The following is a 26,511-nucleotide window of genomic DNA, read 5'->3' as shown; positions in this document are numbered from 1 at the left end:
TCACTTGCCGTCGCGGGACGTGCGCCGCCGCCGCACCGCGCCCGCGCTCTGAGTACCACCTTCTCCTACTGAAAATTATCATATATAGATGAAATATTACTTCTTTGGTTAGGAAAACCAATTAGATGAAGCCCGTTATCGCTCCTATGCTTCGTAATATGTTTTATAGACTTCCTTGATTATGTTAAGGATGAGATATTACTTCTATTCCTCAACTTATTAGACTATCTTCATCATTTATCTTCATTCCTGTCTTACAGAGTGACATTTATAACCTTTCTTGGTTAACAAGTATTCTTATTTACAAAAAAAACTTTTTTGTAAATAAGAATACTTGTTAACCAAGAAAGGTTACGTTTTTTTTTTATACAATTAGGTCGACAAACACGCTCACGGCTCACCTGATGTTTAGCGATTACCGTAGCTTATAAACGCTTACAACACCAGAAGCATCGCAAGCGTGTAAGTTTGTTTGTTACGCTTTCACGCGAAAGTTACTTAACCGATAATCATGAAACTTTGTACATATATTATTGGAGGTATTAGAAGTAATATATGATAACTTTTATTTAACAAAAAATCATTCAAAAAATTTATTTATCAATACGAGTTAAGCCGCGGGTAAGAGCTAGTAAATAATAAACGACCTTGATGATTTTACAATCACGCAATTAAAGTATATACTCACCATTACGATTTACGTAAATATGAAATAATAAGATTGTGCTGAAGACGACTTACCCGCACTCCTCGTTTTCCGCCTGACGGGTGTGGTGTTGGGTGGTGCGGGAGCGGCGGGGGCGGGTGCGGGCCCGTGTCGTACCGACCTCCGCGTCCCTACCCCCTCGGCCCCCTTTGGTACTTTCACCCCGGGCTTCACCACCTTCACTCCTTTCCCCCGCACCTTGCATATTAATGGCTCATCGCTATCACTATCAGATTCTTTCTTGACCTTGCCACCGATCGCCACTACCGGGCTCACCAGTTTCTGGTCAATACGCCTCGGTTTTTTCTTGGGGCGGCCCGGTGAAATGCCCTCCTCGCAGCTAAGTGTAGACGCACAGGAGCTCTCCGACTCACGCCTCTTCCGTTTGGCTCCAGGCACCGGCTTAGCCGGCGCTATCGCGTTCGCTGTCCGTGGACTCGTCTTATCCACCGAGCCACTGCGAAGACAATTTCTAGGTTGCAAGGCAGGCGAGTCGGATCTTTCGAGTTTACTGATCCCTGGACTTAAACGCGGCGTTTTAGGGCCGTCGGCCGGACTGTTCATTTTACTACTCGACCTCGTCCGGACGCTACTCCGCGCTACTCTTTCCAAAGTCGAAGGAGACGGCGACTCCGGCCTCTTTCCGACGTAATCAGGAGTTGGTATTTCTATCAGTAATTGTTCTAATAAACTCTTATCCGGAAAGTCAGCCTTGAGCGGTAGCCTTTCGATCTTCGGTTCTTGCTTCTCCTTAACTTCCGTCTCGGTGTCTTTCGCTTCGCCGTTCTCTGAAACGAGACACTTGTTTTCTTCCATCTCTAACGAATCAGTCATACAAAGTTTTTCCTGATTCGAATACGTATATAAAGGCGGCGAGACCCTACTCGGAAGGTGATCAAAATCGTCCAATCCTTTCTCTTTTTTCGGCGATACACTCGATTCTTCCTTGTGTGGTTCATCTTTCTGAGTAATATTGGATTCGAGTTTTATTGCAATGTCGCTCGTTTTTTGCTCCGTCTTCAGCTCACTCTTGGTATCCGCTCTGTTTATGCTCGGGGTGGATTTGTCTTCGTCCCTGAGGATAGGAGTCGGTTCTCTCTTCACTTCTTTGGTTTGCGTGGTATCTTCTGGCGGTCTTCTCGGAGCGTCGTCTCCATTTATATGGTCCGCGTGCATTTTCGCCAGTTCCGCCTCAATGTCTCCCATATCGTCTATATCGGGCGGCACGGGATCGTAGTGGGGCTGCCCTGTCGCCAACGACAACCTCTCTAAGAGCTCATCGGACGGCGGTGGTTGGTCTATCACTCCAATTATCCTCTGCACCGACGTGGGGCTGGTCGATCTTGGCATATCCAACCGTTCCTTCCTCTGTGGACCGGGCGGTGATTGGCTGGCTTGGTTTGGGGACTTTTCAGAAAGGGCGTCCATGGATTCGATCCCGGAATCTTCGCCCTGAGCCTGCGAGTTGGGCGACCGGTTGCCGAACTTGTCGTCCGGTCGAGTCCTCTCGGCAATAAGTTTGCAGTACGTTTTGTCCTTGGGCCTCTCTTTGCGGCGCGGTGAGAGGGCCCCCGAGCGCTGACTAGAGGCCGGCGGCGAGTCGCGACCGCCGCCTATTGTGCCTATGTTTGTCGAACCAGGGGGATCTGGAACGCAAACAACGTCTCTTTAAATCATTAAAATGAAGTTGAATGTTATGTCTGGTTTTTTGACATAATTTCGTTTTATGGTAGTTGTTATGTACAGAATGAAGGTAAAATGTGTGAAAGCAAACTTAAAACTTAATCTCCTGTTGGAAGTGTTAGAACAATCATATTTTTCACTCTTTTGTGACTATTTTCAGTTATAGAAGACCCCAGCTAAGTATGAAATGATTCAAAATAAAATGATTACTAGTTTTTGAGTCAAATAAATTTATTATACTTCAATAATATAAATGAATAATTTACAATGTTAAGATTATATTATCTATATATTTCTAAAGAAATATTTAACACATTCCCTAATACATACATTTATCTGATAACATACATAGAAAAGCAAATGTTGGAAATGGTAAAATGTGTTTGGTCCACATGAAACTTATAATTTTATTTACATAATTTTACTAAGTTTGTACTTTCATTTGTATAATTATTTACAAATTGTTTCTAATACAAGCTCTGAATATCAAAAATGATAAATAAATTTAGTTGTAACATTTTTGACACAATTACCCGTAACAAAATAATGCTCATTTCTATGTACAGATTGACGTCTATGCCTGTGAATTGAGATACATACCTGGACAGGAACTATGGCTGGTTTTTCTCTTCTTCTCGGAGGAGATAAGTCCATTGGGTGATGTTATAGCACTATCTGCTAGTGTCCTTTTTAATTTATTTTCATCACGGTCAAACTTCTCCTCGTCCGCACTGAGCGTCCGTTCGAGGTTCTTATGACACTTTAACCTGTTGTCCAAATCACTAGCACCAGATTTCACTTCACCATAGTCCGTATCCAACACAGTCTTCATATCACTGGACTTTAAGTTATCACATTTCGCACCATCTTTCTCCAGTTTTGGTGTTGGTAACTTCTTTTTCACCTCATGATTGTTTGGAGTCTCTCTGTACCCCTCATTCTGGGCATATTTCCCCTCCTTTTCTAGCAAATCGTTCCTCCATTCTTTGTCCCTTTCTTTTTCCGTCGATTTCCCACTTTCACCCAATGTTTTCAATTTCTTTTTCATTTTTAAACTATCCAATGTCTGTACTTTGCTGTTGAGAAGTTTATAGTCATGTGATTTTGTCACTATGTGAGCATTTTTCGATAGTGTCTTCATTCTGTACACAACATTGTTGTCCCCCGTGATTTCTGTTTTGATAGCCTCGCCCTCGTAGTGATTATTCAATTTTATGTTTTTAACATGTAAATACTCTTCAGTCTTTGAGTTTTCAGTACTTTCTCCCGACTTCGAGGCTAACGACTCCTCAGAATCCCGCCTGTGGGACTTCTCATCGGACTCCAGAGACTTTCTTATTTTAATTTTCTTTGAATGAAGGTCTCCTGGGCCGAACTTCTTCTTTTCTTTCTTAGAGTTCTTTATCACCGCCGAATTCCGACCTCTAAGGCTGATATGTAAAGGTGGCACTCTAAGCTCGCCTTCTATAGGTTTCTCGCCTTTCGCTTGTTGATTGACAAAACTAACATCAGCCTTATACACCGGCTGAACTATAGGCTCGTTCTTATCGAGTTTTAACCTCAATTTTATCGACTCCTTTTCTCCGGAAGGTGACTTTGGAGCTTCAGTAACAGGAATCGTGGGTTTTGCGACATGAGGCCGCGGTAAGGCAACTTTGGCAGATTTTCCATCCCTTACTATCTTGTCTTTCAACGTAGCTGGTTTCTCTTTCGCACCACCCGTTCTCGGCTTGCCTCCTTTCTGTGCCAGCGTTTTATCATCCTTTTCCTTCTTAACGATCTTATTTTTCATTTTAAGATCGTCATCATTTTTACCATCATCATCCATAATTTTTGCAATACCAAATATTTCAGGTTTTGTTTCTACTGGATTTTCTTTGACTTTACATTGCGCTACGGTTACTTCTTCGGGTTTCTTTTCTTGTTCTTTGGGTGGTGGAGTGTCGTCATCCCTCATGAGTGTTTTGATCAAATACTGCTTGCTCTGTTCCTCAATTTCCTGGGCTGTGGCTTGCGATCCGACTGTAGCTGTAGACACTGACATCGTCGCTCTAACCGGAAGTCTCATCGGCGGAGGCATCGACAATGACTGATTTGTAGTCCTATCAACCATTCTATCTGAATTCATACTGCTCGGCGACGCAGAATACGTAGCAGTAGGAGGTGACTTAAATGGCGCATGTTGGGTATTAACTATCGTGTGGTTTGGAGAATTTACATGGAATTTGGAAGTCGACTGCGGAGGCACGGGCGGGGGCGGCATACACGCCGTCTCCGAATTCGCGTCGAATATTTCCGAAGGTTTAGAAGGCACATCACTATTCACGTTCGTTTGACTCGTAGTAGGAGTCATTTCAGGATTATAAGGACCATTTAATGTGGATCCTGGATATTGAACGCCGGTAATTTCTTGGAGCAGAGAGTCCGGAGTCGATTCTGACGCGTTGGACATAGAATCCTGAGGCGTATCGTAGATTAGATCTAATTTTGCGTTGGTATCCAGATCTGATATAGCCGATAGTGTTGTATCATCAAGGTTCAGATCACCGCCCAACGTAGGCAGCAAGAGGTCGAGGTCACAATTATCGGGAAGGTCGGGTATTGATAAGCCCAAAGTGTCCCGATAGGGTTCATTCCAATCAGGCTGTGAAGCTGCACGAGAAGCGGCACGCTGCCGTGCGTTGTACTGCTGTTGATACCTCTGGAATTCCTGGAAAAATAAGTTAATTATGTAGAAAATGACTTTATTGAATTTTACATATAACCACATAACATAATGAGATAAACATATCAATTAAATTTTATTAAGTACCTGAAAACTTGATTGAGTTTTCTGATCCATCGAAGTCGTTGGAGGCGGTAGTAACGCTTGTAGGTCCTCTGGAGTTACCCTCGGTTGCATCGCCCTCGGCCTTGGTACGGCTTGCCTATATGGCGGAGGTGGAGGGGCGGGGAAGGTTTCTGTATTATAAGACGGCGAGGCGAACCTCGCTCGCCCCACAACCGTAGCATTAGGAGCGGGGGCGCGGTATGGTGCGGGTGAGGGAGGCGGTCGAGGGGGGAAGGCCCTCCGGATAAAAGGCGCGGGGCGAGGAGCCCGGGGCGCTGGGGGCGCAGGACTGGGGACTGCGGGGCGCGGTGTGGTGGCCCGCCCACCCCGGTACTCGAACGGAGCGCGACCCACCGCTAATTCCACCTGTATGAAATATTAGATTTGAAATTTATATATTTCAAGAAAAAGTAAGAGTTTATATATTTTAACACTATTAACGAGTGAAAGTAATGCAAATGGAAAAATGACAAATCATGGTCATATACATATTTGGAACAAAGTATACGTAAAGTTTGTATCTAATATGTAGCCACCTCACAGTGACATTCAAGTTTATTTGCCTGATTTGAAAATAAAACGACAAATTTTATTAATTGTACTTAAAGAAAAAAGCGAAAGAATCTAGCGTGTGCGCAAATGACAACTGCAATATCAATCAGGTGGCAAATTCAAACTCTAACTCATTTTCAAGTTACACATACAAACAGGCATGCCAAATGTAGTTTACATATCAATAAATTAATGTTTTCACATCACAAACCTGCGAGTCCTCAAGTCTGTCAAGTTTAGCAGGATGAGGCACTGGTTTCGGCCTAGGCTGGGGCGCAGGCGCATCATTCTGCAGTAAGTTCACCAGCAGGGGTGATGACATGGCCACTGTGGGGGCTGCTGGTGGGGTGGGGGTGGTAGGTGTCGCGGGGGGAGCCGGATAGGGGGGAGGAGGCGCAGTGAACGAAGTCGACGGCCTCGCGAATGGTTCTGATGCCGGTCTCAGCGTACTAGCGCAGCCACCTATCCCTGTAAGATATTTAAAAATATGTATACATTAAAAATACTTGATCAATTTAACACAAACTAGACTATATGTAAAGTATGTGGCTTTTCTTTATCAAAATTAAATACTTTATTAAGTGATTATCAGTTATAATTATTGTTGGAATACTTTACTCATTTAATTCAGAGTAATATTTTACAATGTAGAGCCTCGATTTTGTTTAGTAAACATACTATCCAATCAACTCGCAATAAAACAAACAACATCTTGTTTTGTGACAAAGTCTAAGTTTATTTTTGCATTTAAGTTTTTCTTAAAAAATTGACTCCAAAACAAATATTCACTTTAAAATGACTAATATTATCATATTACTATTGCTTAGGTAATACTTTTAACTTACCTAAAGTATTCTCTTTCCGATGTATGACCCTCGCTTGAGTCATACTACCAAACGGAAACTCGCATCTATCCGTCGTGGGGGTGGGAATGTTCTGGGGTATCTTGCCATCCATGGGACACACGGTGTTCGGTGACTTGAAATTGTTCTGAGGGGGCTCCGAGCTGGTGGAAGCACCCTCGTCCGATATCAAACGACCGATACCCCCCAGACCAGCCAGCAGTTCGTTGGATTGTGAGCGTGACGTGCTTGCTTCTGAAACAGGAGACAAAGTACATGAATGGAAAAAAATAATCGAAAAGTAATAAAACATTAACATCATTTATTTACATATATTTTTGGTAATAGCTACTAATTCACGTCGCACACGCACTCATAAAGTGTACGCTCCATCATACACAATATTTAACTAATACACTTTAAATATAAAATTTTAAAAAAGTTTCATAAACTGAGCTCGTATTTAATTATCAGCATTTTTCTTTTTTTTATTAGTGTCGGCAGAAATTTCTAATGTCTTAATAGTTACATAGATATAGCTGACACACGGACAGCGTCTTATTGATAGGCTATCGTTATCATTCTTTGGGCGTGGAACACCATAAGTACTCAATAATTAAAATAGATTACAAAAATAGATCAAATGCAAGTTGGACTCGTGAGTGAGTACTCGGAGAGTTATAAACTTAGCGCAAATTATTTAACAAAATATAAATACTGTATTAAGCAAAATAAGAGTGAAAAAAAATTTGGCACGCACTTTGTACAAAAAAAAAAGCGAAAAATAATTTTTTGTACATATTATTCAAGATTCCGCAATGCTTGAAGACAAAAGTCTTCGAGCAAGACTGGTCCAAAAATTTAATGTTGCTCAACGTGCAATGGCTATGCTTGGGGTTTTTCTCAAAGATAGGATTAGAAATGAGACTATCCGCGAGAGAAGGAAAGTGACCGACATAGCCCACAGAATTAACAAGTTAAAGTGGCAGTGGGCTGGTCATCTGTGTCGCAGGACCGATGGCCGTTGGAGGGTCTTGGAGTGGAGACCGCGTCTTCAAATGCAGTGTGGGACGTCCTCCGGCCCGTTGGGCCGACGATCTACGTAAGATTGCCGGTGTAGGCTGGATGAGGATTGCGGAAAACCGGGATGTCTAGCGCGAACTTGGGGAGGCCTACGTCCAGGAGTGGACTGCCATAGGCTGAAGTGATGATGTGATGATGAGTGATTATTCAAGACGTTTTCAACAGTCCTCAAACTATTTTTTTTTTAATTTTAGATATTATACTGAATTTTGAGTTAAATATAATGTAATTTACTTAAATATCTCGTACTATACGAGCACGGTCATAAGATGTTTTTTTAACCGACTTCCAAAAAAGAGGAGGTTCTCAATTCGACTGTATTTTTTTTTATGTATGTTACATCAGAACTTTTGACCGGGTAAACCGATTTCGACAAATTTTGTTTTAATCGAAAGGTGGTGTGTGCCAATTGGTCCCATTTAAATTTATTTGAGATCTAACAACTACTTTTCGAGTTATATCTAATAATGCGTTTTTACTTGACGCTTTTTTCGTCGACCTACGTTACATTATACCGCATAACTTTCTACTGGATGTACCGATTTTGATAATTCTTTTTTTGTTGGAAAGAAGATATCCCTAGTTTAGTATCATGATAAGGAAACCAGGATCTGATGATGGGATCCCAGAGAAATTGAGGGAACTTCTTGAAAATCCGCAATAACTTTTTACTGGGTGTACCGATTTTGATAATTTTTAATTTAATCGATAGCTGATGTTTGTCATGTGGTCACATATAAATTTTATTGAGATCTGATAACTACTTTTTGAGTAATCTTTGATAACGCGTAGTTACTTGACTATTTTTGCGTCGATCTACGTTGTATTACTCGTCGATGTAATTGAAGTCGGTTTTTTTTCGTTTGCGAGCAAACACAATTATTTTTTTTGAAATGTACACATTTTACATGTACGCTTTTTGGTAGTACATACACACATACTAGACATCGTAAGCTACATTATATATTTTTCAGTGATTGTGCCTTTGCGTGAACAATAAATAAAATCATGAAATAAAAAAAATATATATTTTAGTACTAAATAGAATAGAAACATTCTATAATAATTGTGTTTGCTCGCAAACGAAAAAAAACCGACTTCAATTACATCGACAAGTAATACAACGTAGATCGACAAAAAAATAGTCAAGCAACTACACGTTATCAAAGATTACTCTAAAAGTAGTTATCAGATCTCGATAAAATTTATATGTGACCACATGATAAACATCAGCTTTCGAAAATCGGTACATCCAGTAAAAAGTTATTTCGGATTTTCGAGAATTTCCCTCGATTTCTCTGGGATTCCATCATCAGATCCTGGTTTCCTTATCACGGTACCAAAATAGGGATATCCCCTTTTCAACAAAAAAAGAATTATCAAAATCGGAACATCCAGTAGAAAGTTATGCGGTATAATACAACGTAGGTCGACGAAAAAAGCGTCAAGTAAAAACGCATTATTAGATATAACTCGAAAAGTAGTTGTTAGATCTCAAATAAATTTCAATGGGACCAATTAGCACACACCACCTTTCGATTAAAACAAAATTTGTCGAAATCGGTCTACCCGGTCAAAAGTTCTGATGTTACATTAAAAAAAAAATACAGTCGAATTGAGAACCTTCTCCTTTTTTGGGAGTCGGTTAAAAATTGAAAAAAATTGCGTAGACTTTTATTTCGTCTAATGAATAGATTTTATTTCATTAGTGTAGCAACAATAATTTAAAAAAAAACAAGTTTGATAAATACGTGGGTATTTATCAAGCGTCTAATTGATCAAGTATCTGCAGAACCCAACAAGATGAAGAGGCTGAAATTGTGTTAATGGTAAGTTTGTATCTCACCAATGTTGCCACACAAGTTATTTTCAAAATATAATTCTGGAGCCGCTGGTCCTACCATATCCTGCTGGACCCATACCAGGAAAAAAAATGTAGATGACTAATTCTGAAGAACAGCGCCCTGATTTTGTCACTTACTTTATTATTAAAAAAATTCAAACAATTATTCACCTACATGGACAAGAGGCCTATGCCCAAGGGTAGAATGTGACAGTCTGAATCATTATCAACGACCACTATACTCACCATCGGTATCAGTATTGATCCTCAGCTCGGCGCCGTGCTGTAGCCTCAGCGACACGGCCGCGTCGCCGTCCAACTGCACGGACAGGATGCCGAGCGCGCGTAACTGCGGCGCCCCGGCCGCGGCCAGGGCCCGCAGGCGAGCCGCGGCCGCGCGCGGTACCGACAGCGTCACTCGGACTGAGTTCCACGGCTCCACCTGAGATTATAGCTCAGTTTTAGACGACTGACATCATTACATTCGATTATATTAAACTGTATTCTTCTTAACAACCGCGATGTACGGCTATTCGTTGGTCGTTTTTATTACTACATAATAGACCTGAGACTGACCACAATGAGGTTTAGATTACAGTACGCTTGCTAAAAATCTTTACTAACTCTTCTTCCCAAGTTCCCCAGTACTCATCGTGCCTTTTATATTTCTTACATGGTACAGCTACCAACACAGGACATTTAACTATCTTTACGTGTACAGCATTCATTTACTCTTACATTGTGTTTCGATACAGAATTTAGACATGATACTCATTAAATATATATAACATAGTCATGTCTCTTTGTTTCCTGAATTTGGTATCGAGATACACGATAAATTAAAATTTTGAAATTCGTTTTTCGCAGTAGTGTATGTAACATTTGCCAATAGCTTATTACGTTATTTTATAAATATTTATTAAGGAATAGATAAATTACTTCACGCCACTATCAAACTTATTCTTAACATACAGTCTGTTGTATGTTATGTGTATGTCATAGTAATTTATAATATCATGACTTTTTTTAAGTAAAGGGCTCATTGGACATTGCATCTTCATCCAACATTAAGTTTTTAGAAACGCACGTAAAACAAAATTAACGGCCAAACTATCACAAATCCTATGTGCTTTTTGAAATAGTGGCCAGTTTTTGTAATTGGTGCACCAACTTATTTTTTTATTTACTACTTGTATTTTAAATATTAACATATAAAATAAGATAGTGATTTTACATATTAGTGAAAATGAATGGTCCATTTCAAAAACAGGTCAAACTTAAAATCTTAGCATATAAAATTAATTTTAATTATTTAATTATATAATCCTTACGTCATTTTTTTTATAGAATACTAAAGTCAATAATTTTTGTGGTTTACTATTACATTACAGTGGCGAGCCACTAGTGATAACAAGGTCTCGATAGTTTAGCTATCAGTAATTATATCGAAAATTGATTAGGGTACCGACGGGAAAAAAATAAGCAATACTAATGAACAACACTATGTATTTTTTGAGTTAGTTGTCTGAATTTGACAACAGAGTCATATAGCTAAGTTTTACTCGGGAAAGAAAATTTTATGCTTAATGTTTTGGGGTTGGGACAGATTTTTTTTTTTTTTTTTTCGATTGACTCATATTCCAATACCTAATCCAACGAGATAAATGTTCCATTAACGGCATTCTACTCTATCGTAGTTGCGACAATGAATTTACTGGAATAGATAGCACTGATGACCTTTAGATATGCTTTACTTTGGGCTTTGAATCATTATCGTATGGTAACTATCGATAGCTGTGACACCACTAACTGTACATACATACATACGCAATTATACATGCAAACACGTCTGACGACGCGTCAACGTAATGGCAACACAGTAACACTAACATTACCTACAAGTTTCTAAAAGCCATACAGTACGTCTACCATGAGTTTTTGTTACAAGCGCACATGACATAACTACAGTAGTAAACGTAGAAACGCAACAGGAATAGTTATCTATACCATACCTATTATGAGTATTTCTAAATTTCACTATAGAGTCTATCGAGCACTCGATAAGACTTATAGTTTTAAATCCGTTATATTGGTATTAGTTACTAATATCTTTATCTCTTTCTTCCGTATAGAAAAAAGAAAGAGTAAACATGATGACTTTCGAATGAAGTGAGGTCTAAACGAAGTTTAAAATAATCCGACAAAAATGCAAAGCAGCATATTACAGTGTATTCATGCGAGCTCAAGAACTTCTAAATTTTTTCAATTTATTCCGTCAGTTTAAACGTCTAACTTACGTTGTTGTCAAACACTTGTGAAACAATCATATTGTTTAATTGTTATACAATAATTCTAAAACAACAAAATATAAAAAATGAGAACTAATGCTTCCCAGTTCGAACTTATGGTGGATTATATGAAAAAGTGAGTGTTTATTTAAGTGTTATGGTTATTTATCTCTTTCTTTATTAACGTAAATCGTGATCATAATTTTATAAATAAATTGTATAATTTGTATTATATTATTATATTATTTCGTAAATTGAATATAGAAAATAATATTGTTATATCGTAAATTGTGTTTTAGGAACGGGGCTATGTTCTACCAAATATAATGCAATTAAATAGTATATAAACCTAATAATTATAAACTTCTCGCACGATTTTTTCAAGTGAGTGACGCAACTATAATAGTAACGTTAAACAGGGTGACATCTGTCAAATATGTTACTCATGGTAGCGAATTGTATGAAAATATCGGCGCTCTAGAATGACATTTACGAGTGTAGTTAACTTAACTGTCCTGAGAAAACTTATGGTACCAAATATAGTAATGATATTATCCGGTAGAGGCGCTGCTCAACTTGCCATACAAATTTTCTACTACACTCGCTAACGTGTATCGTCTCTGGAAACTCATGGTAGACGTACAGATGTTTGTCGTGGTTTGAGCATGCGGCTTACCTGATGGTAAGCAGGTACAGTATCCTATGGACGCCTGCAACACCATATGAATCGCCAGAGCGTTGCCGACTGTACCCCCAATCCCCCCAGGAGCTCTGGTTACCTTACTCACCACAGGAGCACAACACTGCTTGAAAGCAGTATTATTTGGCTGTGACCTTCTGTAAGGTCCTGCTGTGCCCTGCCTCAGTTAAAGTCGCCACTCCGTGGTGGTTGTCGTGTTACCTTGTTAACTTTGAGCGTGTGCGGGCTCGGCTCGGCTAGCAAGGCGCGCAGCTCGCGCAACAGGCGGCGCAGGCGCGCGGGGAACCTCGGGTCTCGCAAGTCGCCCTCGCACGTCACCACCACGCCGCACGAGCCGCCGCCCGCCGAGCCCAGCCCATCGCTATCCGCTGCCATACTACAAAAGATAAAAATGATATACATTATTTTGAAGTAAGACTTCTTTACATACACTTATCTTGGGGAGTAAGACGGTGAATGCGTGACGAGAGCGTTACAAAAAGTGTGATCGAACAGAAGTTGAGAGGGAGATATAAGTTAGTGAAGATAGAAAGAGGAGTTATAACTACAACTAATAAAGTTTTACTTCAGTCGTGTGGTCTAAAGCACAATCGTTTTTTTTTTCTTCTATAACATTAAATTCTACACCTACACCATCAGTACATCAACTCCTTTGCCCTTAGGAAGAGATTACTTTAAGCGATAAGGCCGGCCGGCCTTTGTACATATTTCTTCTGATTATTGTTAATGTTTCTTTTTTTTCTTGGTGTGTAAGTGTAAAGGAAAGTGTTATTATTGTTTTTATTATATTGAAATTAATGTTTTGATTCTGTTTCATTTCATGTCTTTCTAGAACACTCCTACAGTTTACGACTGCTATCCTAGTACTGAATTGTTGCATGGAGTTTTATAGCTAAAGTTACTTTTGGATAGATTTAACCTACAGTGACATTTATGTCTATCATTCTTCTACCGAGTCATTGAAACATGTTTTATAGTCCATTTTATTTCTATAACATAATTTTTCAATACAGAAAATTATCTAAATATATTCACTACTTTCAGAATTTATAAATTACAAAGGAACCTTGTAATACTAGTATAAATAGTAATTATCAGGTATTTCAACATATAGTGCAAAAACATGTATCTATGGGTACTCAAGTATTATATCAAGGTAGGAAACACTTCCAACGACTATTAGTATAAAACTTTAAACATGCTTCATTTGTGTTGTTTTAGACGCACTTCATATGAGCAATTTTTTAAACATTGTTGATATAATACAATATTAAACACCTACAACTAAAAACCAAACAGTTTTAATACAGGCAATTGTTTACCTTAGAAACAGTGGAGTAAATGTGTATATTTAACAAATATATTTATTTACATACCTATTAAAATACATATTCAGCTTACTACATATGTAAACAATTTAATAAATTTCTTTTTTTCTCTCTATTACCATGTATAAACTGGAATACACTATATACAGATTATTTTGATTCATTTACCTACATAATATTGGTTACATACTGTCTACTTGTATTTATCTTATTCATAATAATAATAAATCATACCACTTTTTATATAAATGTAGTGAAAGTAATAATAAATATGATGTAGATAAAAATTACATTGTGAATATATAATTTTTAACATAAAAATAAATTTAAGGTAAGGCTTTAGATTAGAACTATCAAATTATTTAAGCTCAAAATTTGACTGATTATTGACATAATTTCGTTACAACAAAAAAAACTCTAACTTATCTAACTTTAAAATGAAAGCCTAGCCATTTTTAACCGATTTCAAAAGAGGAGGAGGTTACTCAATTCGACACTTGGGATATCTCCTTTCCAACAAAGAAAGAATTATCAAAATCGGTTCATAAACGACAATTACCCCCAAACATACATAAATATATATAAATATATATATATATATATATATATATATATATATATATATATATATATATATATATATATATATATACGGTCGGATTGAGTAACCTCCTTTTTTGACGTCGGTATAAAAAAGGAAAAAGTAGAAGTTTGTAAATATATTTAGACATCATACATAAAAAATATTTAGTGAAAAATATAATTATTATTGAATATACTTAATTATTATAATTTGTCTAAAAAACGCATAAAAACATTTTGTTATTTAATACAATCTTATAATAATTATGACTAATTTTAGTATATTTTTGACCATTCAAATTCTTATATTACTTTTAATTAAGGAGAAAACAATATTTTTAAAAAAATTAAAAGGATATTCCTACTACTTCCATAAATACATTTTTTTCCACATAAAACTAAAATTAAATAATTCAATTTAACTAACAAATTTAACACAAGTAGAAAATATAGTATTTAAAAATTTGAACAAGTTATGTAAATACATATAGAGAGTACAAACTTATAGTAAGAATAGAAGAAAAGATACAAACATGACTGTACCACCGCTATATTTATATGTTTAAGAATATTTACACATCTAAGATATATTGAATTTTTAATTAGCAATCCTAATAGTATTGATTCAGAAGGAAATTTATATCAAAATGCAAGAATCTTCATTAGCATACATTATTATCAATGTATGTAAAAAAATGATAATTATGCATTTAGATTTTTGTTAATTGCTTTCATTTTGTTTTATTTTATATATATTTATAGATATTTCTAGATTTTAAACATTTAAACATTTTTTTAAGCTTATTATTTATTTAAAATTCAGCCTGTTCACGTCATATTGTAAATTACGATTAGAACTAAATAAATAGATGAACAATGACTAACAAATTAATAAAATGTTACATAATTACAATAACACAGTTTTTATCATTCATTAACTGAACGATGCTATATTTATATCATACAAATTCTTAGACGGTAAAGTATGATTTTAATTAACCAAAATAAAAGCTTATTACTTTTTTAAGTAGTATTTTTCTGTTTTCTTCAATAATGAATATGTGAATTTTATCACAATTATTAATTTGCACTCCAAACTTTTATTGACATAAAAAAAAATTATGAATAATTACAGAAGCCAATTATAAAGCTAATATTTATTTCACCTCAGCCTTTTATTATTATTTTATTAATATTTATTTATTACACTAAAAAAATATTTAAAACTAAAACTCAAATTTAATTAATTTTAATTTTATATGGGAGAAATAGTTTGAATGAAAATTTAAAACAGCATTTTAGAGAACAGAATAATAATAAAGAGGATATAGTAATGATATAAAATTAATTCTACCACAATCTATTAAATGTCAGAACTAAATATTTGCATATATAAATGCAATAACAAGACCCAAATAATGTGTAACAATTTTTATACAATATATTAATAAATTTTAACAGGATATATATATATAATATATATAAATAAAATCATACAAACTAAATACCATTTTTCTAAGCTATATACAAAAATATGTCAAATATAATCCGTTTTAGGTACATTTGTAAGCTTATCTTGTACCTACACAGTACTGATTAGCTATAGTTTAAAAATGATACATAATACATTTGTAGTTTAATTTGTGGCTTAAATCCATCTTCTATATGAAAAATTAATAATAGAAAAAAAAGTAAATAAATTTAAAGCATGTGCAAAGAGTAATCACTAATCTGATCAACTTTTTATTACCTTCTGTCATGCAATATTTCATATTAATATCAGTTTATTAAAATATGCATGTATGATTAGTAAAAGTAAAATTATTGTATGATCTATTTATGTTACATTTTTGATATTTTTTTATTTTAGTTTTTTTTATTGATCTTGTTAATTACTATGGGTGTATGTAAACATAGTCAAAACATGTTACAGTCAAAACAGAGGTGTAGTGTAGAAGATATTTTATATTGTAAAATATTTTTAAATCCATTTTATGAAGGTCAAATAAGATAAAATATATAATTAAAATCGATATTGATAATTAATTGATAACAATATTAATTATAATTTTTAAGGAAAATGTCTTAATTATTTTATATCCGTCAACCCCATTGGAGCAGCGCGGTAGATTAAGCTCCGATACATCTCCCACATCGAGAAAGAGACCTATGCCCAGCAGTGATGTGTGATGTTAGTCTGAATCATGATTGTGATTATGTTTTTATTATTATTGCATTTATTTAATTGAGTTATATCTTTATGATTTTTTTTTTTATATTTGATAATCTCAATCTTTCTTTACAATTACTCTATTTTTAATGGTATTATGTATGTTTATGTACTAATTTAATGTTATGGGAACTTTTTGATATAAAATTAATTATTTTTGTCTAAATTTAATTACATAATATGTAAATAGTAATTACAATTGATAAAAATTTTAAAACTAATCTATTAACATTTGTGTTTAATATGAATTAGTATATTATTTAATAATGGCAAAATTTTGAAAGAACGATCAACAGTTCTTTTATAAAAATATTTTTTTAAACTATTGGTTGTTACGTTGATTTAAGATTGCAAGGATTACCTAGTAATGATGATATATAATTATTCAATCAGTAATAAATTAGTATTCATATAGTAGGGGCTCTGAAAGTGTTTATATCATTTAGTTTTTTTTTATTATTTAATTAAATTACTAAACATTTTTTATTAAATGTAAAAAATATACTTTGCTATATTTATAATCTGTATCTAAAAGATGAGTTTAGTGATAAAAAAACATTCTAGTATTGAAAATTATGGAAATAGAAAGTCTACTACACACAAAAATGCAACTCTATTAATTATTATAACCTAACATCAATGTTACTATTGACAAACACGACACATGTTCACAGTATAGATATAGGTTTGTATAGATATAGATTTCGTAAAAAGGGTCATATTTGAGCCAACCAAATTGTTATAAATGTTTAAATGGTCATATGAAGTGCATGATGCATGGTTTATATCCCATTCGAACAGCAAGGTCGGCAAAACACAGTCATGTTACACAACTTTTTTATTACGTATATCGGTATATTTAACGCGGGACTACAGTAAAGTTTCGCGATAAGTTCGACCATCGCACAGGGCACGTCCGCCGCCTCCGGCCGACCTGCTGTCACCCTCAATGTGTCCATTTTGTTCCCAACATCATACGTTGCGATACCCCGCGGAATGTAAATAAACTAAATAAAACTCACTCACCTATCATACAATGTCACATTCCGCTCAATAACACACTATTTCTATTGTCTTGTGTCCCAAATCATCCTGTAAAATCAAGCGCAACATTACAGTCCGGCTCGGTCGCAAGGCAATATCAGTCCTATGGTCACTCAATGTCCACTACAGTCAAAACATATGATACGCCACTATTGTCCCGCCCCAGGTCCTCCCGGGGCACTGTCCTTTGATTTATTTCGACTTTTCACATGGAATCACTCGACAAGTAACACGCAAATTTCTTCACGAATCGAAACCACTGATTTATATTTCAGTGACGCAAAGCTCATATATCGTGAAGAGCAGCAGCCATTTTGAAATGTACGGAGAGTGCAGTCACGGCATGGAACATTAGTAAATTACAGCCGTTCCGTCTCTTGCTTCGTTCTGAACTTAACGCGGTAAATAATATACTTTACGGGGGTTTCATTTTCACACTGTAGGTCACAGAACTTCACTCCATTTTCTTATTGAAACTATCCAAAACAACCTAAGCGACATCCGATAATTCCAGCTTACCCCATTTGCATGACACACATAGAATATGAAAAAAACACTCAAATCACATTAAAACGTACATAAAAGATGTCGTGCCGAATCGTGGGAAGTTAAAGCATCGCATCAATATAATAGTCCATTAGAAAAATCGCTAAAAGAATAGTATATATTTTACAAATAGTTATTCGGTACGAACAATAACAACGGACGCCATTTGCAATTTTCAACTTGACATGCGCATTGACTCGAAGTAGACAAACATACGTGACGTAGCCTTTACAAGGGGTACTTTGAAATAAAATTAATTTCAAATTTAAGACATTTTCTTTATTTCTGTTTTTAGTCAGTACTTCAAATAACTTTATTATTTTAATTGAAAGGAATGATAAAAATTTACATTTAATATTTCAATTAATAGATACACATAATATAAGTCATGACGTCCTTACAGTGTTATATATTTAAACTTTCATGCTCCACTGCAGGCCTTCTGTGATTGGTGCAGAGAGTAATCTGTATGTTTTTATAATAATACACGCGTTTTTAATTGGCTGCCGCCATGAAACGTGAGGACACGAATCACTTCCTGTTGATATAAAGTTAAACTTTTTGATAAAAATAATTACAATATGTAAAATTAATAATAAAATAATATTTAAAATGTAATCATGTTAGTACTTAAGAAAATAAAATAAGCATTGTTGAAATTTATTTCATTAACTCAATTAATGTAAGCATATTTTAAAAGTTGTCTACGTTGTGTAACGTTGAAAGATAAAAACTTAATGAATAAATAAGAAGTCGTTTAAATTAGCTTATTACAATGTTTATTAAAATGTAATAATATTCTGGAATAATAATAAAAAGTAGGTTAAATAATAATTTATGGAGAAGTAGAGACATTATTTTCCTTTCGTTTGAGTGTTATCTTTTATAGAGTTCACTGGTACTGACTGAAATAAGCCTTTTCTTGCCATTTCATCGGCCCAATCTTCGAATTCGGCTCTCCTTAAAGTGATAATAGTATTATTAATCATTACATTTTAAACATTCAATATTATTTAAGTAATAGATAGCAAGATGTATTTTATCAGAGCGAATATTTTTTCTAAATAAGAATAATTAACATCTGTTAGTTTTGTATAAGTATTTTTTTTTTTTTTTATAAAATATTAGTAAAGAAATTGTTATAATGTAAGTTGTAGCATTTTTTTAAATATAATTTTCACTTGAATAAAACAAATAACTTGGCAGTTACCTCAAACTTGAATTATATTCTGTAAAAATACTGCTTACAGACAAATAAATCGTCGAAACATCGAAAAGAAATCGATTCTTTTATACAATTAAAACCGTCATATTATAACTAATAAAAATATTAACATATCTTTGGAATATTAAATCAACTATTGTTTCTAATTTCTATTTCAAATTATGAGTTAGACAAATTCGTCAATTGTATTCTATATATATTTTTTTAAATTACAAATCGATGTTTCGATTACAAGCTCGACTAATTATCAATTATTACGGCAAAGTAAAGGCAGCAAAAAGCGACTATCAAGTACCTTTATAGAATTGAATAAATTCGATAATGGTGCAGTCAAACAGCGAATAAAAACTTTTTATAAGTTAAATTGTTAAAAAATATTGATAAAAAACTCCTTGTTGTTAGTGGAACGCTTATAATGAAATAAAATTTACAGGTAAGTGTAAAAATATATATAATATGTAGAACATCTATCTAGCATTAATGTAAACAAATGTTGTTTTATATTTCCTTTGTTTTAATTGAAAATTTGTTATTGATTATTTACAAAATGACGATAAAATACTGTACAATTTATTTATAAACTTATTTTTGTTAGGGTTTTATAAAATTTTTAGATGGGTCTGAAATTAGTGTAATCGAAAAACTAATTGCAGTAAAATATATTTCTATAAACCTTTTAAAAGGGGTTAATTTAAAACTAAAATCTAATTGAAGTGAAGCAAAATTAATACTGTCTTAACATTTAATTATCTGCGTCTTATTAGACATAAAAAATAGATGTAATTCAACCATCAATACTTATAGTGAATATGTATGTTTTGGTATATAAACATTTTTTCATAAAATTTTCTATAATATAAAAATGAGTCGCTGAATGTGTTGCTAAGCGCAAAACTCGAGAACGGTTGGACCGATTTCGCTAATTCTTTTTTTAAAATATTCCTTGAAGTACGAGGATGGTTCTTACGGAGAGAAAAATTCTAAAAAAAAAAAAATCCTGAAAAAGTCTAAAAACAACACTTTTCTATACTCCCATACAAAAGATTTGTGATAATACTTAAAAGTCAATTTGAACTCTAATACCATACGATAAAGTTTGTGTTAGGCGATACGAAGTTCACCGGGTCAGCTAGTATACTATATAACTAGCTGTACCCTGTACGCGCTGCTACGCTTCTTTTTTTAAAATCATACTAACTCGGAAACCTTTGTGGGCTCATGCACAACACTGCTGAAGATATTGAAATGAAATGCATTGTTTACAATTCTATAAAGGACATACAGACAAACATTCATTTATATATATATATATATACTTTAATTCATGGGGAAATAATAAATATATTAAGCAACGTAAAAGGAAATCAAAACAATTATAAAATATTTACGCTTACATTACATATAAATTAAAACTTAGCGAAATAAAACTGAAAATATTGTATATCGTAGGTAACAAATCATAATTATCTTTTTTATTAATTACAAGTTTACTTTTGTACAAATGCTTTGTTGTATAAATGTTTTATGAAATTATGAATAAAAATGATGATTTTTGTTTCACCTCAACTACAACTTTGGATTCAATGACAGCAAATAGAAATATCCAACATGGAGAAAGAGGCCTGTGCCCAGCTGTGGGATGTTAAACATGCTGAATCGTGATGTAGTTTGATGGAGAAAAAAAACATGATAAACATTACCTATCTCTACTCTGCAACATGTCACATACCTTAATAAGTATCCACTAAAAATGGTCCTAAGTAAATAAACTTACGCATAAAATTCCTTATATTTGGCCTTCCGTGGCACTCCTATGAAGAAGTAAACACAGCTGCCAGCTAAAGCCGTAACCATTAATGCTTGTGCAAGTACTCGCTTAGTTTGTGCCCAATGCAAACCTCGCATGATGGGTTTTACCTTGCAGGGTGGGGGTGGAGGGGGTGGTGGACATACTTGGGCACAGGGATCAGGTTCAGGCGGGCAACTCATCTTGCTGTTAATGAAAATTTAATATTTTATAAAAGTTTTATCTATTTCCGTTTTATGTAATTGTCTTAATAAAAATGAAGGTCGTTCTGTTTAAATTTGTTACAAGTTTTATTACATATAATAGCAAAATGTACAGAATAATCCAAAACAAAAACAAATAAATATTATACTGTTTTTGTTTTTTTTTGTTTTACCATTTTAAATCTAGTGAGTTCCAATTAATAAAAATACGTCATTGTTTTCAAAAAAAGATAGGCAATAATTGTGTTTGCAGGCAAACGAAGAAAAACTGACTTCAATTATATAGACAAGTAATACAACGTAGGTAGACAAAAAATAGTCAAGTAAATACGTATTATCAAAGATTACTCCAATAGTTGTAATCAGATCTCGATGAAATTTAAATGTGACCACATGGTAAACATTGGCTGTTGATTTAATTAAAAATCATCAAAATCGGTACACCCAATAAAAAGTTATGCAGATTTTTGAGAGTTTCCCTCGATTTCTCTGGGATCCCATCATCAGATCCTGGTTTTCTTATCATGGTACCAAACTAGGGATATCTTCTTTCCAACAAAAAAAGAGTAATCAAAATCGGTTCATAAACGACGGAGTTATCCCCGAGCATACATAACATATATATATATATATATATATATATGTTATGTATGTTGTTATTATATATATATATAATATTGGTAGGAGTATTGTTTTACATTATTATTATTCTTTAATGAAAAGACGGTGGAGATATCGACGATCTTATCATTACTTCAACCGTTATCCTCCTCCTTTTTTTGAAGTCGGTAAAAAAAACAAGATCATAATATTTACTTATACATTTTACAGACATTAAATATGGCGCAAAGTTCACATGGAGGCAGTCATCGACGTAGTCGTGACCATGACGGTAGCTCAATGCGGTACACTAACACTGATTGGGAAGCTAAAGAAGCACTCTATCAGCGAGAGTTGGACGAAGCACGGGCTCGAGCAACCCAGATGGAAAAGACCATGAGATGGTGGTCAGACTGTACTTCCAACTGGAGGGAAAAGTGGAGCAAGGTACGTAACGAGCGTAACAAAGCTAGGGATGAGGCCAAGCAATTTAAAAATAAAGTTGATGTCCTGTCCAAAGAGCTAGCTGCTTTACGAACCGAAAAAGGGGATTTAGAGCAACAATTAATAGAACTAAAGAAGGACAATGAAAAGCTTCTAACTATAGGGGAGAGTAGAATAGTATCAGGTGATTTCACTGCTGAAGAGGGAGTCGAATTGAGAAGAAAGAATGTTGGATACGTATCCCCAAGTGAGCCTCTGCGCCAGAGGGCGTCCTTGGACTCGCACAAGTTTTCCAATGTTGATAACGCTCTCGCAAACAAGTTAAGTGAATTGCGACTACGTTTAGATGAAACGTGCAAAAGCTTACAAAGCGAGAAAGACCAAAAAGCGTTCCTTCTAGCAAAAATTGAGAATTTAACTGCAGAGTTACATAACACTAAAATGGAGCTAACACACCACGACCGGACGTTAGGGTCCGATTCTAGTCACAGCGAAGTGGAAAGGCTACAAAATGAACTACAAGATGAAATAGCTGCGAAACAAGTTTTAGAAGAAAAAATAGCTGAATACAAAATGGAAATTGAAAGGCTCAAATCTGAAAATACCATTCAGTGGAGTAAGCGGGAGCTTCTAGAAACGGAAAATATAGCAATATTAAGAGAGAATAAGAAACTGTATAGTCAAGTTTGTGAGCTCAGAGAGCAAATACACAAGTTAAATAGAATATCAGACGGGAGCGCGTACGGGGTACCCTTTACTGATCATAATAACAGATTGGATTCTAATGTTCTATATGTTAGAAAGACCAGCGTCAGTCCAAGATCTCATGAATCTAGTAATGGTTCTTCTGAAGCGAATTTGGTTCATTACGATGCCAAAACTAATACATCAGGCGAAGAGGACGAACTTGCGATAGTCGAAAGAAATGAAAATACATAAAGCTTACTTTTTAACAATTTGGCGACAAAATATTCCCTCGAATTTTCTTCGAGAATTTGACGCTGTCAAGTATAATTAAGACCACGGGATACGTAAAAAGTTTGGACATGAATGTCAAAATCTGATATTTTAAATAAGTGTTATGTGAATAGTCATTAGTGCCTGGCTAAATATCACCCAGTACAAATTAAAATCGTTACTATAATTAAAATCAAATCGCTTATTATAACGAATTTATCGGCGGATATGATAAAAATATTCCAGTTAACATTCCGCGTCATTAATAAATAAAATAAAAGTATTGCATGTTCATTTACATAGAAAAAAAAAAAAAAACGTGCATAAAAGTACTTTTGAATAAAAATAAAAATCAGTAAACTGGCCTAAAGTTTTCGAATAACTTTTGAAAGTTCGGTAACGTTGTAATTAGTAGTAGTTATATTAAATAATAACCAGAGTTACAGAACAAATAATAACAATATTATTCGGTGATTGTAAGCTTTTATTTTGGCGAGTTATACTCAAACAGAGACAAATTAATCACTATTTACATTATAGACAACCACTACTTCCCTGTCTATCTACACCACTGATGTAGATCACCCTTTTTAAATCAACTTTCAATAAATCGTAACTTCCATACCCTATATTTAAGATTAATTTGGAAGATATACCTAAAAAAATTTTGTATGAAAACATTTATATCGCCACAAGGTAATTATTAACACTTAACAAACGTTAAAAGAATATACTTAAAAAAAGTCTGTATTTTTTCAATATAAAGTTAAAAAAAAAAAATATTTTCATTAAAATTTCGTCCTAAATATTATCATTTTAGTAGTTAATTTTGTTTGATTCAGCCAGTAACATCCAACTGCTGGAAATAGTTCTCTTTTCCCACGTAGAACCTCAGAGCTTAATCAAATAAAATCCAAATTCCATAATAAAAAAGCTTACGATACACTAATAAATAAATTATTATAAATTTGTTAGTGGTTGTTAACAATTGTGATAGTCTAGTTTTAATATTAATAGCTATAAATATAGATCAGCAAATGATGGCAATAGTCGGAAACAGTAGAATATTTTAATTCAAACAATGATCTCCCTGTGGAAAAACTCCGATATAAAATGTGAAGTTCCATTGGGGATCCTGATAGATGTCTGGATCTAAAAATGTCCAGATAAAAATTGTATTTTAACGTATCAAATTTGAATAAAGTATTTGGAATCCCTGTTTCAAACAATAGTTTACAATAACTTCCCATCAATCATCGTTCTTTAGATCTATCTGGAACTTTCAGCAGGGGTTAGGAGTTTCAAGTTATTTCATATTTAACTTGACGTAGTATTTTTTTTTGTATTTTCATGTAATTTTTTTATAGTCAATTAGTAATATGAAATTTTATATTATTGTTTTGGTATACAGACATTTAATTATCTCATTAATATCATGACTCCCAAGTTATGTAATCAGCATCAATTTTTTTTTAATTTTGTTACTAAATTTGCAGTTATGATTTATTACATTTTATAATACACATGAGTTCACATTATTTTTGGCGTAAACTTGTACCTGTAGGCCTATGTCCAGCAGTGGACTGTATAGGCTGTAATGATGATGATGATGACATTTTATAAATTTTTCTTTTTGTCATTGGTTCGAAAAATGTATTTCGACTTTCGAGTTTGGTATTAAAAAACATAGATTCAATAATAATGCGTCTAACGATATATTTTACCTAGTCTCTAAATGTGTAGTTTGATTTTTACTAGAAACTTCTCGTTAAGAACTATTCTCAGCTTATAAAAGAAAATCAAATAAAAATTCACAGACTATAAAAATGTATGTTTGCTTTTGCAGCTAATACTACTTATAAATAAAAAGATACTATCATTGATATTATATTGTAATAAATAACTTGTCTTAATTTGACTATAAACAATTTTTTTACACAATAAAAATCGTAAATTCATATTTAATTAAAGTTTAGGTTTTTTATCAGTTATTTTTTTTTTCAGTGTCAATATATAATATATAAAGCTACAATGTAACATATTTTCTGGTAAGGCCTAAAAGAAAACGAAAGAAATAAACATAATAATGAATGTGACTTTATTTGTATATTGTTTTTAAATTAAGCTACTATTTATTTTTTACGTCTTGCCTGATTAGTTTAAGTAATATTGAGAAAATAACTTTGAATATAATTTTAATAGATTTGTATGACTTTGTGTGACTTGAGTGTATAGGGAAATGATAAATTGTCAAAAGACTTCATGATAAGACTTGTATTAAAAAATAAAATCGTGTATGTAGATTTGTAATTAATTAACTGAAAATCTACATATATATATATATATATATATATATATATATATAACTAGCTACCGATTGCGGTTTCCACGCATAATTTCCAATCCTCTGGTGATGTTTGGATAAGAAGTCCTTTGAGGTTGAACGCAGGGTCGGTAACGCGTTTGCGATGCTTCTATAGCCGTGTTGGTTTCTATAAGCTACGCTAATCGCTTATCAGATTGGCCGAACCTTTGTTTGCCGATCTAATTGTAAAAAAAACAAAGAAGTATCCCAAGTTTCATTAGTTGGTTCAATAGTTTTTGTGTGGAAGTAACAAACAGCCATCCATTTTTGCATTTATAATGTTAGTAGAATAGAATCCATATTTGTAAGAAACGAGTTAGTCCTATAAGAAGAATAATTAATATGTAGAGAAAGAATAATTGTTGAATAATTTTTCATATTTATTTTATATCCGTATTGTTTAAAGTTATTTTCTCAACAATAATAATGTATAATTTCGTAACGAAAAATAAACGAGATTTGATAAATTTAATTTATTAGACTAATACTGAGAATCACAATAGACTATATTTTTATTTGTCATACCTAAATATAATGGAATTTTATAATTTTAAATAGTTTCAGCGTGTTTTGTATTTATATCTTACATGATCTGTATAACGTTGATATTACGAGTGTTGCCAGAGATTAAAATATTAATAAAAAATGTGTAT

The 26,511-nt window shown here is 33.8% G+C and overlaps 3 protein-coding genes across 3 annotated transcripts; 1 reads left to right on the top strand and 2 right to left on the bottom strand.

Moving 5' to 3' along the window:
- Positions 1–12,922, bottom strand: LOC123665376. Its single transcript, XM_045599689.1, has 9 exons — positions 12,729–12,922; positions 9,786–9,981; positions 6,617–6,868; positions 5,983–6,239; positions 5,202–5,585; positions 2,990–5,099; positions 1,708–2,352; positions 742–1,665; positions 1–65 (listed from the first exon to the last, which is right to left on the bottom strand). The coding sequence occupies exons 1-9, from the start codon at positions 12,900–12,902 to the stop codon at positions 1–3; spliced, it is 5,007 nt and encodes a 1,668-aa protein (XP_045455645.1). The 5' UTR covers positions 12,903–12,922.
- A 6,152-nt stretch (positions 12,923–19,074) lies between these two features.
- LOC123665375 (cytochrome c oxidase subunit 6C-like) lies at positions 19,075–21,471 on the bottom strand. The gene is made up of 2 exons (XM_045599688.1): positions 21,257–21,471; positions 19,075–19,217 (listed from the first exon to the last, which is right to left on the bottom strand). Exons 1-2 carry the CDS (start codon positions 21,469–21,471, stop codon positions 19,112–19,114), a joined length of 321 nt encoding a protein of 106 aa, XP_045455644.1. The 3' UTR covers positions 19,075–19,111.
- Positions 21,472–22,332: 861 nt separating this feature from the next.
- On the top strand, positions 22,333–24,259 carry LOC123665650 (coiled-coil domain-containing protein 102A). The gene has a single exon (XM_045599924.1). It carries the CDS (start codon positions 22,333–22,335, stop codon positions 23,473–23,475), a length of 1,143 nt encoding a protein of 380 aa, XP_045455880.1. The 3' UTR covers positions 23,476–24,259.
- The last annotated feature ends 2,252 nt before the right edge of the window (positions 24,260–26,511 follow it).

The sequence above is a fragment of the Melitaea cinxia genome, chromosome 24, assembly GCF_905220565.1.
Source record: "Melitaea cinxia chromosome 24, ilMelCinx1.1, whole genome shotgun sequence".
NCBI classification, from domain to species: domain Eukaryota; kingdom Metazoa; phylum Arthropoda; class Insecta; order Lepidoptera; family Nymphalidae; genus Melitaea; species Melitaea cinxia.
The sequence above is the reverse complement of the archived record's forward strand: the minus strand, read 5'-3'. Positions and strand labels throughout refer to the sequence as shown.

What these genes read in the sequence shown, in the direction of transcription:
- LOC123665375 (XM_045599688.1), bottom strand. Translation starts at nt 21,471, where the DNA reads ATGAGTTGCCCGCCTGAACCTGATCCCTGTGCCCAAGTATGTCCACCA. An exon ending in AAATATAAGGAATTTTATGC is followed by an intron (nt 19,218 to 21,256) that starts GTAAGTTTATTT and finishes TATCACTTTAAG; the next exon opens with GAGAGCCGAATTCGAAGATT.
- LOC123665650 (XM_045599924.1), top strand. Translation starts at nt 22,333, where the DNA reads ATGGCGCAAAGTTCACATGGAGGCAGTCATCGACGTAGTCGTGACCAT.
- LOC123665376 (XM_045599689.1), bottom strand. Translation starts at nt 12,902, where the DNA reads ATGGCAGCGGATAGCGATGGGCTGGGCTCGGCGGGCGGCGGCTCGTGC. An exon ending in ACACGCTCAAAGTTAACAAG is followed by an intron (nt 9,982 to 12,728) that starts GTAACACGACAA and finishes CTATAATCTCAG; the next exon opens with GTGGAGCCGTGGAACTCAGT. An exon ending in GCGGAAAACGAGGAGTGCGG is followed by an intron (nt 66 to 741) that starts GTAAGTCGTCTT and finishes AATTTTCAGTAG; the next exon opens with GAGAAGGTGGTACTCAGAGC.